Here is a 14,612-nt window from a genome sequence, read left to right on the forward strand (position 1 = left end):
TTGTGCCTTTTACCTTTGTCCTGGGCATTTTTAAACACGTGTGTCAGTTGCTGTTGCGGTGGATATTAGGGAGTGTAAAGTTTCTTCAGAGGTGCCTCTGAAGCTGCATTTCATTGTGTCTCTTGCAGAAACGCAAGGAGGACTCTGCTGTGTTCTACTCCAGCCCCAAGCCCTGTGGGATTGTCCAGCCTCACAGCACTGCAGAGATCCCAGTGCTGGTGGAAGTGCAGGCGCTGGGCACGCATCACACCAATGTTCTCATCGGCGTGTTCGGGGATGAGAGAAACCCACTGGTGAGTGCAGGGGAGATGTGTGCCTCTGTGCAGCTGCTCCTGGCAGGCTGCAAAGGGCACAGGGATTCTGCCGGGGAAAACAGGCACAGGCTGCTGTGGAGAAGGCCAGGAGGGATGGGTGGCACAAACAGCTCGTGCCTCACGGGTGGTAATCTCAGTGTCTGGCACAGAACGTCGTTGGTCTGAGCTGGAATCCAGGGTCACTTTAGTGCATTACTCTTGAAAATGCTGTTAACTTTGGAAACATCTGTTTGAAAATGGCATCTCTCTGAGCGCAAAAGAGGATGTCAGAAGACTTCTGGGAACCTTGAGCTTTCTGTAAAAAAAAGGAAGGCTGGCATTTCAAGAGTGGTTGCAAGGATTGAAACTTAGATTAAAACATAAGGAAATGACAATGGCAAGTTGCCTGGATGGCACCAAACATCTGAACCTGGGCCATTGTGGCACTGCATGTAAATCAGTGAACAGGAAGGACAGGCAATGCAGGCTGTGCCAGGGAGCCTGAAGTTTGACAGAACAGTTTCTTTCAACTCTGAGGCTGCTTACCTTAAAGAGGAGGGTTTCTCCCCACCAGAGGAACCAGTTGTTTAACTGTCAGCCTGGCCATAACTAGAGACTTCTTGCAAAGCTTTTACCTTTGGGCCAATCCTTTGTAGTTTGAAAGGTTCTCTTACCTTGATCCTTTTAAGTTTGGAGGTGAACATGTAATTATCTTTTTCTTTTTTCCCAAAAGCCCAGCATTTCAGCTGGAGAGTGGTAGCTGTCCCTAAAGAAATACCTTGAGCAGGGATGAGCTGTTTAAGGTTTTTTAGTTTTCCCTGTTGTGGTTTGTTTGGGGTTTTTTTTTAACTCTTTCTTGCCTGCTTCCTGGGACAGAGAAAAAAGTTATGGAGCTCTGGACGGCTGGCAGAAACCTCCCCAAGCCCAAGGCTGATGGAGTCTGGCAGGATCCCAGCACTACAGCCGATGTATGTATGTCTGTATGCATGGGGAATGCCACCTGAGTCCCCTGGGAGTGTTGGAAAATGTCAGCCAAGCCCCCAGCAGTGTCAGGGAAACATTCCTGATAAATACCTGCTGGAGCTGCAGAGTTTCTGGCGTTGGGCCCTGGGGGGGCTGTGCTGGCTGTGCTGGCTGTGTCTGCCCCTGGATGTCTCAAATCTGCCCTTTTTGCTTGCCTTCTCTGTCTTTTCCTCTCCCACTGTGCTTTTTGCATGCCCACAAGGTGTTCATCCCTGTCCTCTGCAGTTCCTCAGTGCAAGCAGTTGCAGCTGCTGCAGCAGCTCAGGGTCATTCCTGGGCTGCCTTTAGAGCAGACCTGCTCCAGCCTGGATTGGGAAGGGCTGGATCAAAGCATTTCTCAGTTCAAGGTGCCAGCAGCCAGCCAGGGGCTGCATCCTGAGCAGGAGCTGCTGGTGCAGGTGTCCCTCCCTCCCACTGCAGGTCTCTGTTCACAGTTATCTTCTTTTCCAGAGATGAGCTTCATCCACCTAAATTCAATCCCCAACCACCAAAGGAGATGAGAACATGTTTGGATTGCCCAGCGTCTCGATGGAGGCACTTCAAGGCTGGAAAGCAGGAGGCAGCCACAGCCCTGACTGAAGAGCAGGATTTGACCCAGTCTTCAGGAGTAGAGGTAGATTTTCTTGTACACCTACTGCTTGTGCTGCCTCCTCAGACTGCCACCAGCAAGTCATGCTCCTGCTGAGCTCCCTTTTTGCTGCCCTGCTGTCCTGTGCCCTGACAGTGGCTGGGCAGCAGGGCCAGTGGCTGGACATGGGGGAGTGGCAGGGAGAAATAGGAGAGTTTTCCTTGGAGAAGCTCACTCAGATCCTACAGGCCTGTGTTGAGTGTGGCATTTTTTGCCTTGTTGCCTTCCCAATGCAAGATGAGGCTTTTATCTGCATCATGATGGGAAGAGCTGCAGCTTCCTTGCCACAGCAAGCTGGGATGAGTCCTGATCTCCATGTGCCCTCTTCCCAGCCCAGCCAGACTCCCTGTTTGCAGGTCTCTGCTGTCACCCGAGAGCTGCTCTTGCACTGCTGGCCCTGAAGCTGTCTTACAAACTGAGACTTGGCAAAGTGGCTGTCTCTTCCTGCAGGCGTAGGGAATGGCTTGTTTTTCAGGTGCCACCACAAGCTCCTGCAAACCCTCACCTCCCAGCAGGCCTGGAGGGATTCAGGTGCTCCGTGGGCGCACCGCACACTGCCCTGGAAACGGAGAAGGGAAGAGGGAATCTGTCTCCCTTGCACACTGTCAGTGTGGCAAGCAGGGCTGGAGCTGCCAGTGCCACTGGTGGCCCTGAGCATTGGCCACAGAGGGGCCTCCCATCCCTGCAGGCCCAGCACAAAGTGCTGCTGGAGCAGCTGGGTGTTGGAGAGGCCGTGCAGGACACGTTGTGGGGCTGCCCAAGGACGCTGTGCAGCACCTATGGAGGGCACTGCTCCCCCTGCAACTCCTCAGGTGGTCCAGAGGAAATTTTTGCAGGAGCTTTTGCTGTAGCACCTTGAGGAAGCAGCATTTAAATCAGAGAGAGAGGGGAAGAGCCTCAGGAGTCAGATGAGCTGGGCTGGGAGTCCTTTGCTCAGCTCCAAGAGCTCTCACTCTGAGTCTCCTCCTTTTCTAAAAGCAGTAAGTTTTGAAACTTTTTCAAGGCAAGTTGTGCATCAGAGAGAATTTCTAGTGCCAGGAGACATCCCAGTTCACTTTCATGTCATGTACTCATGAATGCATTGACCCGTGAGGATGGGAGAAGATTTTCCCCATGGTCCCTGCACTGGTCAGTGGCATGGATGCAGGATGAGATCAGGGTGATTCTGTCAGTGTTTGGGGAATAGGCCCCTCTGGCTGCAGCTGCACTTTGCTCCAAGGTGCTCTTCTGCATCCATTTCCATGCTCAACAGCTCCATCTCTCCTGTCTTCCATGCAGGCTTCCAGTATCCTGCCAGTGTCAGGTGTGCTGCAGCCAGGAGAGAGCCAGCAGGTCTCCTTGCCCTTCTCTGGCCACCTCAACAGCATCTCCAGTGCCACGGCGCTGTGCCACGTGGAGGGAGGCCCCAGCTCCGAGGTGCTGGTGCCCGGGGAGGCCTCACGTGTCAGCTGCTCCCCGAGCCCCCAGGAGATCAACTGTGGCTCTGGGGCACCTCTCAGGGAGAGGTGAGTAAGCCTGCCATGGGTTCCTGCTCTCCATGGGTTACTGTCCCTGCAGGGCTTCCCTGCTCCAAGGACTCTGAGCTCAGAGGTGCTGCATAGCAAAGGCCAGAAGCAGCACAGGGATGGCCACTCTTAGCTCCCTGGCTCCCAAGAGAGGAAGCACCTTCTTCTGTTGGGACAGAGCATCTTCTTCTCTAGTTTAGTGGTGAGCCCTCCTGGCTCAGATGCTGCCTGCAGGGAGCTGGGCTCTGGCCCTGCCTTGGCACTGCCTCTAGAGGTGTCTTTAGCTCCATGGTGTTGAGTCACATCTTCTTCATCATCTCCCTTCTTCACCAAATCAGTGGGATTGTGGTGTGGGCAGGCGTGGGGCACAGACCAAACCTTGGTTTGGGTGCTGGTGCTGCCACAGATGAAGTCCTTGCAGTGCTGATCTGCCAGGGTTCTCCTGATGGTGGGACAGCAGCCATAAAAGCTCCTGTCCTTGAGGCTCCCCTTCAGCTGCAGCAGTGGGCAAGCACAGGAGAAGCTCTGCTCCAGCAAGGCAGCCCAGCTCAGGACACACAGGCAAAGTGTGGAGCTGGGAGTGGAGGCTGCTTAAAGCAAGCCTGTGCATCAGGACTTCCTTCAGGCCAGGCTGAAGTTGGTTTCGTGGGGAGGAGAGGGACGAGGCTGCTTCAGATGGTTTCCATGGCAGACAGCACCAGCTGGCTTGGTCACAGCTGGCTTCCAGCAGGAAATCTGGCTGACAAGAGCCTGTCTTGCAGGAGAGCAGTTCCTCCAGCCTTTGCTTTCTGACTGATAGGACTATTCTCATTTAGGATCAGGCTATGAGTCATTAATACCGAGGCTCTCGGACAGAGACTCTCTAACTCGTTAAAGTTAGAAAGTGGTATGTTTATTAACCCCGGTGGGCGGCACCAGAGTCGTCCCTACAAGGCGTGACCGTGCTGTACAAGGTTCTTTGCCCTCTCTTTATTTCCCAGGATCTTACATACAACATATGTGCACAACCCCAGCACTTCCCCTCCCTGCTCTGTATTAAAATGAGGTCATTAGTCCTTCACACCTGTGCAATTCTTCTCTGGAATTGGGTTGGTGGTCTCCTATTGGGCCAGTGGTCTTAAGGGATGAAGTCAGGAATGTCTTCATCAGGTCTCTGTGACCCTCTGGCACCATCCAAGGTCCCCTGCTTAGTGACTGATTGACATAAAGCCCAGGTGCTAACCATTGTTCTACGGGTTTCAGTATGTTCTTCTAACAGTTCACTTACTCCACTTCCTTCTATCAAGAAGCTCATCATGGTAAATAATATAACAATCAGCTCTGGCTTAAGCATCTAATCATCATTAACCTATGGTCTACCTGTCTAACTGACATCCTGATCAATGTGAATTGCTTCTAAGCCTCAGCTGAAATCTGAACTCTTTAAATTCTTGCTTCAGCTGTGCCCAGGGAGAAGGGAGCTGAATGAGCTGAGTAAGAATTGCAGGAGAGATCAGCAGACGTTGGCACTCTGTGCTCTGCTTGAAACTGGGAAGTCAAGAGACAAAGGGCGTTTTCAGGCACAGCGCAGAGAGCTGGTGGATCAGCCTTTGGCAGTGGGCTGGAGGTGTCTGGCTGTGCCTGGAGAGGGAGCTTGCACAGTCAAGCCCTTCTGATGGCAAGGCTCAGGTTTGGCTGGTCCTGGAGGTGCCCTTCCACCACTGCCCTCCCTTGGGATGTTCCCAACCTCTGTGGGTTGAGGAGAATTCACGGAAATGGTCTGGCGCTGCTGCCTGGCCTCAGGGTCAAGGAATGAAGTGCAGGGCCAGCCAGGACGAGTGAGCCCAAGGTTCTGGTGGTGACTCTCAGCCATGTTTTCTGTTTTGTCTGCAGAAGGGAGCTGAAGCGGCTGTCTCCAAAGCTTGAGGAGGAGGCAAAAGCCTTGGAGGAGGAAGAGAGGCAGAAGGAGAAAGAGAAGCAGAAGAAAGAAAAGAAGGGTGTCTCTGTGGGGAAGGAACCTCCAAAAGCAGAGAAGGGGAAAACCAAACCCCCAGAGAAGAAGGAAAGCAAGGCCCCAGAGAACAAGGACACCAAAATCCCACCAAGGAAGGAAATCAAAGAACCAGAGAAGATGGAAAACAAACTTCCAGAAAAGAAAAACAAACATCCAGAAAAGAAAGAAACCAAAATCTCAGAGAGGAAGGAAAGCAAAGCCCCAGAGAAGAAGGAAAGCAAGGCCCCAGAGAAAAAGAACACAAAAGCATTAGAGAGGAAGGAAACTAAATTCCCTGAGAAGAAGGAAACCAAAGCCCCAGAGAGGACGGAAAGCAAACTCCCAGAAAAGAAATACAAACCTCCAGAAAAGAAGGAAACCAAATTCCCAGAGAGGAAGGAAACCAAAGTCCCGGAGACGAAGGAAATCAAAAGCCCAAAGAAGGAAAGCAAAGCCACAGAGAAGAAGGAAATGAAAAGCCCAGAGAAAAAGGAAAGCAAAGCCCTAGTAAAGAGGGAAATCAGAATTCTAAAGAAGGAAACCAAATCTCCAGAGAAGAGAAGCAAACCTCCAGAAAAGAAGGAAACCAAATTCCCAGAGAGGAAGGAAATCAAAATCCCAGAGAAGGAAATCAAAGCACCAAAAAAGAAGGAACCCAAAGCCCCAAAGAAGGGGGAAGCCAAAGCCTGAAAGAAGGGAGGAACCAAAATCCCAGAGAACCCAGCTGAGCTGGAGAAGAACTCTTTATTTTATTCACACAACTTATTTTATACAGTTTGCCAAACCTAATGTGCAACTTTAGGTAGTTAATCGATTTCTTATTACTAGTTATGCCAGTTATTCTGTTGGATAATAAAATATATTTTACTTGTGCATCAAATCTCTCTGTTGTATTCTTTGTATTGTTACCTATTCTCTTCACTGATTCTCATGGGACAAATCCCTTGTTCTTGCAGGTGCATTTGTTTTTCACCCTCAGATCAGATTGTTCACCAAGTCTCATTCTCAAAATAACTTCACGTGGGAACTTGTGACTGCTTAGCTGCACTTAGAAGAGATGACAGGCCAGCTGTTAATATAGCAGAACAAGGCCTGATTTCATAAGGCCTTTCTTTTATCATTATTCTACCTGTCTCTGACATCTCCCCCTTTTTGTTCATTTAAAAAAGGCTCCTATGTTCTGATGTTGAAACAGCTCGCTCTTGGGAGGGTATGATCTCATGAAGGTTATCACTGGTTATCTGTTAGATGTGGGATAAGATACATAAAAAACCAGTTCCAATCAACAAAACTTACCCAATTCTGTCAAGTCATTGACACAGGGTTTTGCAGCATGAGCAAACAAAAGAATAATGTCCAATGTCTCTTAGGGAAATGGAAAGAAATGACCATTGTTTCCAATTAGCTGAGAAGTAGGAGAAGGTCCATTAGCTGGAAATGTTGATCTTGGACATCACTGAATGTCCTTCTGGCAGCTGGAACAGGGAAGAACTGAAGAAGGTTGGGAGGAGCACTGTCCCATGATGATGCCATGAGGCTTTTGTTGGCCAATTGCCTCTGTCAGTTTCCAGGCACAGCTGTGTCTTGGCAGTCCTACTCCTGTTCCTGTTCTGGCCACAAAGGCTGCAAGGGGATGAGGTTATTTCTCTTTCCACTGGGCCTCATTTCTTCAGAGCTGATCAGTATCTGATGGAATGAACAGGTGACTGCTTTGAGCTGTTGGTGATAAAACACAGGCATCTCTTCTCCTGAAGTTAATGAATCAATTAGGCTTCCCTGTGGGACACTCCACTGGGATTTAGATGGGATGACCTTTTTTCCAAGTTTCTAATGTAAATATTGCATGATTCAAAATGTTAGTCGTCCAAATTTCTCATGTACATATTGCATTATTTGAATGTTCTTAAGGCGTTCATTCCTCTTCTTTTTTGTTTTTTTAAGAATGAGATGCATGTCTTTTGTTATGAGTATGAAGAAACAGCGTAGTAAAATAATACACGTAGTAGACAAGAAACTTAGAGCAATTAGGAATAATTTGGATACAACGATCGGGAATATTTCAAATAGCAGACAAAACTAACAACATAGGTGGAATGAAATAAACAGAAATCTCTGAAATAATGTACCATCATCCCAGAGTCTGCAAACAGCTGACAAACCTCGATTCAGTGGGGACTTGGATAATTATTTCCAGATCATAATTCCCAAGCTCCCTTTAAAAATAGTTCAACTGTCATGTACAGACGGTGAAATTGCAAAGTCAAAGCAACTCCAATCTAGTTTTGATGCAGAAAACATCTGGGTCTGTTGGCAAATTCCTGTCCAGGTAGAGCTAAGGCCTGGCCACCACCCAAGCTCTAAGTGGGAGAGAATTCCCTAAATGTAATTTTAAACAAGGCTCCTAAGAATAGCACTTAGGAGTAAAGGTCTAGGGGTGAAAGACTGATGAACCATCCAATAGCCGTCTCCTCCAAAATCTCCTCAGCATGGAGATGCTTTAAACACAGCAAACTGTTGGAGTGGTTCTGTAATAACAATTGGGACTGCATCTGATTGCTTAGAGTAGATGTCACAATACCATCAGTTTAGAGAAGACTTCTGACAAAGCTGAGATATCATTTCCTGGAACTCTGAAAAATACTTGAAAATCATGAGGCAGCACTGGGTCAAACCATGGAGCCCCAGTGCAGAGCCCAGCCAGAGGGGTAGTCTGGTCTAAGAGATACATGAGCAGCTGGAGAACAAAAGAAGGATCCTGAAATGACACGTGTCTTGTAGATAATTACACCAAAAGATGGTAAAACATATGAAAAGCTGGCTATAAAAACAGGAATAGAAACATGAATGTATTTATGACAGAAAAAATGCAACAAAGGAAACACTGAACAGCTCACTCATAAAATTTATGATATCTCAGATTAAATAACACTCAAACCTGATATAAATTCCTTTCGACATCAATAGAGCTTAACAAGATGAACTCAATAAAACCCAGTCCTAAAAGGATTTCAAATTAATAAACATAATTTCATTATCACCTTAGTAGAACAAAAAGCACACTCAAGAGAACTCAATGTTAATTACTATTAATACCGAACATAACTGGATCCATAAAAAGCTGGAATAGATCATTGCTGAAATGACGTAAAACTGAATCTTAACATTTATAAAATCTACCAAAATTTACTTAATAAAACTTAGCCTTATTCAAGAAGGTAACTGAGCGTTACAATATTTGGCCTTAATTTAACAGAATTCAAACGAACATTCTTAAAAGTTATAGATATGACATGATGTAACTCAGTCTAAGGTTATTAACACAAAAAGACAACTTAAAGGTGAACAAGCTGTAAGTGAAATAACAGCATGATGGTCTGCTGGAGGGATTAAAGTTGTAACAAGCATATTAGAATTAGAAGTAAATCAGTTATGAGTAAAACCCATGGTAACTGCAAATTCCATGGAAACAGAAATTCAGTAAGACTTTTCAAAGTGCAGGGTTACTGGGAAATAAATATAATAATGTGCAATTTAGCATATTGCTGAACAACTCAACAGCTTTTAGTGACAGTATCTGGCATCATTTTATATGGCAAATGTGTTAGCATTCTTGTTAAAGAGATCAGACCATGTTAAAATTTGATAGGTAATAAGGCACTGCATTTACCGCTTTTCAATCTCTCCAGTAACTGTAAAACTACATAAAACAATCAGAATTTAGTCAGAAACTAAAATAAACTTTTAAAAACCCTAGAGCACCACGTTTTCAAGGCACACAAACACAGCTCTGGGCCAGAGCGGGGCCTGTGCCGCCCACAGGGGAGAGGGAAGGCGCTGCCCACAGGGAAACTATGGGGAGAACAGAGGCCATCTAAACTGCAATGACATAACTGTACACCAATAAAGCTTCTCTCAATATTCACACACTATTCATCCCTTAATTGCCAGAGCCAATCATCTCATTTTCCATCTCCCAGCAGGGCCCTGCGGCCGTGAATCCAGCCCGCTGGGGCTGGCCCGGCTCGGCTGCCACAGCCCTCCCGGGGCCGCTGCACCTCTGCTCCCCAAACACTGCGGGGAAAAGAGCAGGGGAAAAGCAGCAACACACAACAAACTCTACAACCCGCACACAAAAGATAAACACAGAAGAGGCACAAGCTGCATTTTATTGCACATTCTGACAACAGTCACTGACTGAGAGTTGCATTTCCAAGGCCAAGATCTGTCTTTTGAGAAACCTCAAACTCAGAAATACCATTTTTACTAGATGTGTACAAGGCCAGGCCTCACTGGAGGCACAGCTTTTCTCGCAACTCTGCATCATCTTGAACTGAAAAAGAATTAAGCAGTGTGCTCATGAGTCTGGCATCTCAGCCAGAAAGGCCAGGTATTAGAGCGAAGAAGTCAGCCTACAAAATCTGATTATTTTTTCTCTTCCATTGGCCTGTCAATAATGATAATCAGAATATATTTCCACATGTTAACATGAAGGTGTTTGTATTTACAGAAGCAGGAACATATCTATGAAGGCTTTTGAATTCTCTTCAAGGACAAGGACATTTGAACCAACAACCCTTTCTTAATAGAGAGGCCCAGTTTAACTTTTCACTGAAGATGTTAAACCCAAGGGCAGTTCATGCAGTGCTGTCTTTACATGTCGCTGTAGAGACAGGCAAGACACCTATTTCTTCATGCACAACAGCCCATCTTTATTCTTCACAGTTCATATTTCTATGGTTTTCTGAAGGCATTGTGTTTCATTTTAATTGCTTAGTAACTTAGTGCAACTCAGTTCATTGGTTAGTAGTTGCTCATGTAGGTGTCAGTCAAAACCTTTCCTCTCTCTAACGCTGTTTCCATTCTTGTCTCCTGCATAGAAGATGTGGCTAGAAGTCTTTCCTCTCACAGGTGCAAATTCCTTTCTCACAGGAACTTGTCAGGCTAGCTGTTAGCTGTACTTAGCCCAAGCAGCAGGCCTGAGCCATCATTTTACAAGGGTAACAAGGCTCTTCTTTTATAGGGTTTACCTATATGCAACATTGACATACGATTCTTTCAATCTTAAAGAATCATCTTTAATTTCTTTCACGTGAATTTTGACCTTTGTAATATTTGTATATGGTAGATTTGGAGTTCAAATCTGTTTTGAATCATGCCTTCATAGAATCCCAGACTCATGGAATCATTCAGGCTGGGAAAGCTGTGTGAGACCATGGAGTCCCAGCTGTGCCCGATGCCCACCTTGTCCCTGAGGCGACTCCGGCGTTTCGGGGTCTCCCCAGCCCCGGCTGCTGTGGCAGCCCAAGACAGAGAAGTCCAATTCAGCACGACCTGTCCGGGCCCCTCAGGCAGGCCCCAGAGCTGCAGGCAGTCTTAGCAAGCTCAGCTCTTCAGTGATTCTCAGCTCATTTGTGATTTCAGCTCTTGGCTTGCTGAGTGCCTTTGGCAGATGCTGGCAGAGAGAGGAGAAGGCTGTGTGAGGTTCCACAGAGATGTCTTTATTGATGTCTTCTGACAAGGTCTCAGGGACAGCTCTTCTGCAGAACAGGGCAGAAGTAGGGCTTTATATAGGGTACAGGAGTTTTAGAAACAATCCAATAGTGAGGGTCGAGGCGAAAGTGAACTGTGGGCTTACAGAGAGATAAGCAAGGGTCCGAGGGTGGAAGAGGGGATTCTTAGGTCCTGTCATCATGACCAGGCATTTCCTGTCTTAGGCTGCTGAATGCCATGGAGGCATTGCAGGCCCTGGGCCTGCTACAACTCCACTTTCTGTATTTAGAAAAAAGGCGTTCCCTATAGTTCTTTTAAACCAATGGAAAAGGCATGAGAACATAGCTAATACAATGACAATTACAAGGAAAATCCACAACATTCCCTTAACCAAAGATGCAACCCATCCTGTATATCCCCACTGACTGAAAAGGTCATTGACCCAGTCTGGGCTGTTTTCTACTTTTCAGTCCTTCACCAGTTCCTTCAGTTTCTGGATGTTTGCGTGGATGGATTCCTAGCATTAAGAGAGATTGAAGCAGCACATCCCTTCCAAGTCTTGGCAGCCGTGTCCGTGGGCAAGCAGCAGGAAGTCAATTGCTGCTCGATTTTGGAGTGGTGCATGTCTTGTGGTTTCTTCTTCCTTTCAAAGATCGCTCAGGGCAGCCGATGTAGCGCTGGCTTGCTTACTGAGCCAGCACCCAGGGTGATTCATTTCACCAAGGGCTTTAGCTGCAGTTACCCATGGTAGGAATAGGGAGACAGAAATCCTTTTTGGTTTGTTCCAATCGTATAATTTGGGATTGCAATTTTCATCAAATTCTGTGTAGGATCTTTTGTGCCATTTTCATTCACTTTCTTTTTTTCAGTTATGTAACAAGGTTATATTTGATGTGAGGGTAGAAAGTTTTCCAAGGGTACAGGGACCTCCCTGTAGCTATGAGGGGATCCCAGCCCATACTCAGTCACCAGAGATGAGAAACGTTCCCTTGGGTAGTACTTTGGGGTGAAGAGAGGATACAGAGATCACACGAGCAGTGTAATTACACCAATCAGGAGGGTTATAGGCTTTGTTAATTGGTGGTGTGTCTTTCTGGTATCTGGTTTTGGTCTGGTCAATTTCTGGCCAATTATTTTTTGGACACCTAAAGTAAAATTTGACACAGTATGTGGCCTTGGAGGATCCCAACAGGTCCAATTCTTGGGGTTCCTCGAGAGCATTGGGCAGCATTTTTGTCCACTGGTCCCAGGTGCCCACCAGGTTGGGTCTCTTACCTGTGGTGAGGAGGAGCTCTGAGTTATAGACGGGCCAGGCATCGGCTGCGAAGGGAATTCCTACCAGACATGTGGAAAGTGGGTTATCCATGCTTCCCATGGATAAGCACATGTTATCCTGTTTTAACGTCCTTGCTGAGGTTACCCAGACATTGTGGCCAGGCTGTGGGCTGATCCAACTGATGGCACATGGTACAGTGAAGAAATCCAAGCAGCAGTGAGGACAGCACCAACGGAGACATTTTTCATCTCTGGACAGGAATGGAGCTTCTGATAGGGAATATAAGCAAAATTTGTTATCTTGATGGTGGGAGGGGAGGGTTGGGGTTTTCTCCTTTGTTCCTTTCCTCTGTTCCTTCCCCTCCCCCCTTTTTTTTTTTCTTTATTTTCTTTTTTTTTTTCTTTCTTTTCTTTTTTTTTTTTTTTCTTTTTCCTTAAACTAAGGATGGGGGAGTGGGTATAAGGTTAGGGGTTTTTGGTAAGAGTTGAGAAAGGGGAATAATAGGGCTTTTTAGGATATAAAGGGATAATAACATATAATTCAGAGAACAATTTTGTGTTCAGGCTGTGTCTGGCTTATGGCTTGATGCAGCAGAATGTTGTTCAGCTTTCTGTTTTGTCTGCTGTCCTGTGATGGGATGGGCTTTTCTTCTGTATGTGGACATTTGGCAACGTCTTCGTCTCCAGGCAGAACTGGTCTGGTTTTGAGGAGGTCTTGTGTTTGACTCAGGGGAATTCTTGTCAGTGTTTGTGGGAGTGGCTTTTGCAGTGCCTAGGTATGGTTTTATGTTTTTTCCTGGGTACCATCCAGGAGCAGATGGGAGTAGAACACAGGCATCCCCTCTTCCCCAGGTAATCAATTGGAATGGCCCAGAAATTTGATGTGTTTTTGGGTCCTTCACCAGTACAGGTGGTTTCTCAGTGAGCTTTGCTTGGGTGGTATTTGCAAAGTGGCGAAGTGCTGGGGGGTCAGGCTCTGATGTTGTAGAGTTCAGGAAGTTGATGACATAGAGAGCCTTGCAAAGTCTTTCCACTGGAGATTTCATTTTTGTTTCTCTTTGCTGCTGACTGAGGACTCTTTTGAGGGTTTGATGTGTCCTTTTTACGATGGATTGTCCTGTGGGATTTGCAGGTATGCCTTTCTTGTGTTCTATTCCCCACTCACTGAAGAACTCTTTTAACTGACAAGAGGTATAGGGAGGTCCATTGCAGAGAGTATTAGTACAGAAAGTATTTCTACTGCCTGGCTAGTAAAGAGAGGGCACGGACTTTTACAAGGAGTGCATAACCCAGGCCTGAAGCCAACAGACAGTCCTAGAAATGTCCTTGGACCAGAGATGAGAGGAAGTTGGACAGTTACACAATGGCTGCAGACTAGGCTAGCTAGACACCAGGAGATACCAGCAAAACCGCAAGGCAGCAATTACACAAGATAGCAGCAGACCGCAGGACAGAAAGAGTGTAGAACCAAGAAAAGCATGAGCAGCTGGTTTACACCAATCACAGCATGAGTCAGGGCTCCTGGACAGTCCCTTGTAACCAATAATATGTACGCTTGAGCCGCATGGACAGATAACAATGCTATATAAGAGCCTATCAATTTCCAATAAATCGAACAAGATGCATACCTCGTGTCGAGTCGTATCTTGATTCCAGACCCCTTATCTCTTCATATCATTACAGTGGGGCATGCTGTGCTGAGACAGATACAACCTTGTCCTATATATACAAGCAACATTGTCTGATTGCCTGAATGCGTTTCAAAGTGGCAAATGCTTTGGTCTGTGTCCAAACGTGTGTCTTGATCACTTTCTAATGTCCCCTCACATATGTACCCCAGTTGGTTCCTCATAGAACAGGGCTCTAGGTTGATGGTCTGCCACTCTCCTCTAATTTCTCGTGCCCATGTTCTATGTTCAGAAGGATACAACACAGTCCCTTCATGGTTTAGTCCCAGGGGAACTATTGGGTGACTTAAGCTCACTGATGCATTACGTATTGTTAAAACAAAGGCTGTTACTTTACTAGTCACAGGGTTATAAGTGAAGTTGGCCAAAGTCCACCAAGATCCCTTTTGCATATCGGATGCACTATCCCAAACAATTTTGTGGAGTTCAGCAGAGAATATTCCTCTCTGCCCTCCCTGATGATGCAGCAGCCACTGACTGCATCCACAGTTGTGCTTCAGTACACCCAAGAGCTAGTGAGATGTTTTCACTGGCTCTGCCTAATGCATTAATTATTACCTCATCGTCCTGTTCTTCAGTGTTCTTCCTTTCTGGCAATACTTTGGAGAACTTCCAGTGGTTGTCACCTAGTGCTAGCAGGGAGGATTGTAAAGGTTGCTGTAATTTAACTAAGTCACTCCCCACTGTGGTTAATTTATGCATCAACACTTCTGAATCTATGGTGTTTAGCACTCCCAG

At 46.5% G+C, this 14,612-nt stretch overlaps 1 protein-coding gene and 1 long non-coding RNA gene across 2 annotated transcripts; both read left to right on the plus strand.

The window, feature by feature from the left end:
- Window positions 1–910: 910 nt before the first annotated feature.
- On the plus strand, window positions 911–3,351 carry LOC135292557 (uncharacterized). Its single transcript, XR_010354795.1, has 3 exons — window positions 911–1,261; window positions 1,767–1,929; window positions 3,223–3,351. It is a non-coding gene; the product is annotated as an uncharacterized LOC135292557 (long non-coding RNA).
- Window positions 3,352–3,360: 9 nt separating this feature from the next.
- LOC135292547 (neurofilament heavy polypeptide-like) lies at window positions 3,361–6,272 on the plus strand. Its single transcript, XM_064406735.1, has 2 exons — window positions 3,361–3,449; window positions 5,322–6,272. The coding sequence occupies exon 2, from the start codon at window positions 5,560–5,562 to the stop codon at window positions 6,109–6,111; it is 552 nt and encodes a 183-aa protein (XP_064262805.1). The 5' UTR covers window positions 3,361–3,449; window positions 5,322–5,559; the 3' UTR covers window positions 6,112–6,272.
- The last annotated feature ends 8,340 nt before the right edge of the window (window positions 6,273–14,612 follow it).

Source organism: Passer domesticus, unplaced genomic scaffold (assembly GCF_036417665.1).
Source record: "Passer domesticus isolate bPasDom1 unplaced genomic scaffold, bPasDom1.hap1 HAP1_SCAFFOLD_37, whole genome shotgun sequence".
Classification (NCBI taxonomy): Eukaryota; Metazoa; Chordata; class Aves; order Passeriformes; family Passeridae; genus Passer; species Passer domesticus.

What these genes read in the sequence shown, in the direction of transcription:
- LOC135292547 (XM_064406735.1), top strand. Translation starts at nt 5,560, where the DNA reads ATGGAAAACAAACTTCCAGAAAAGAAAAACAAACATCCAGAAAAGAAA.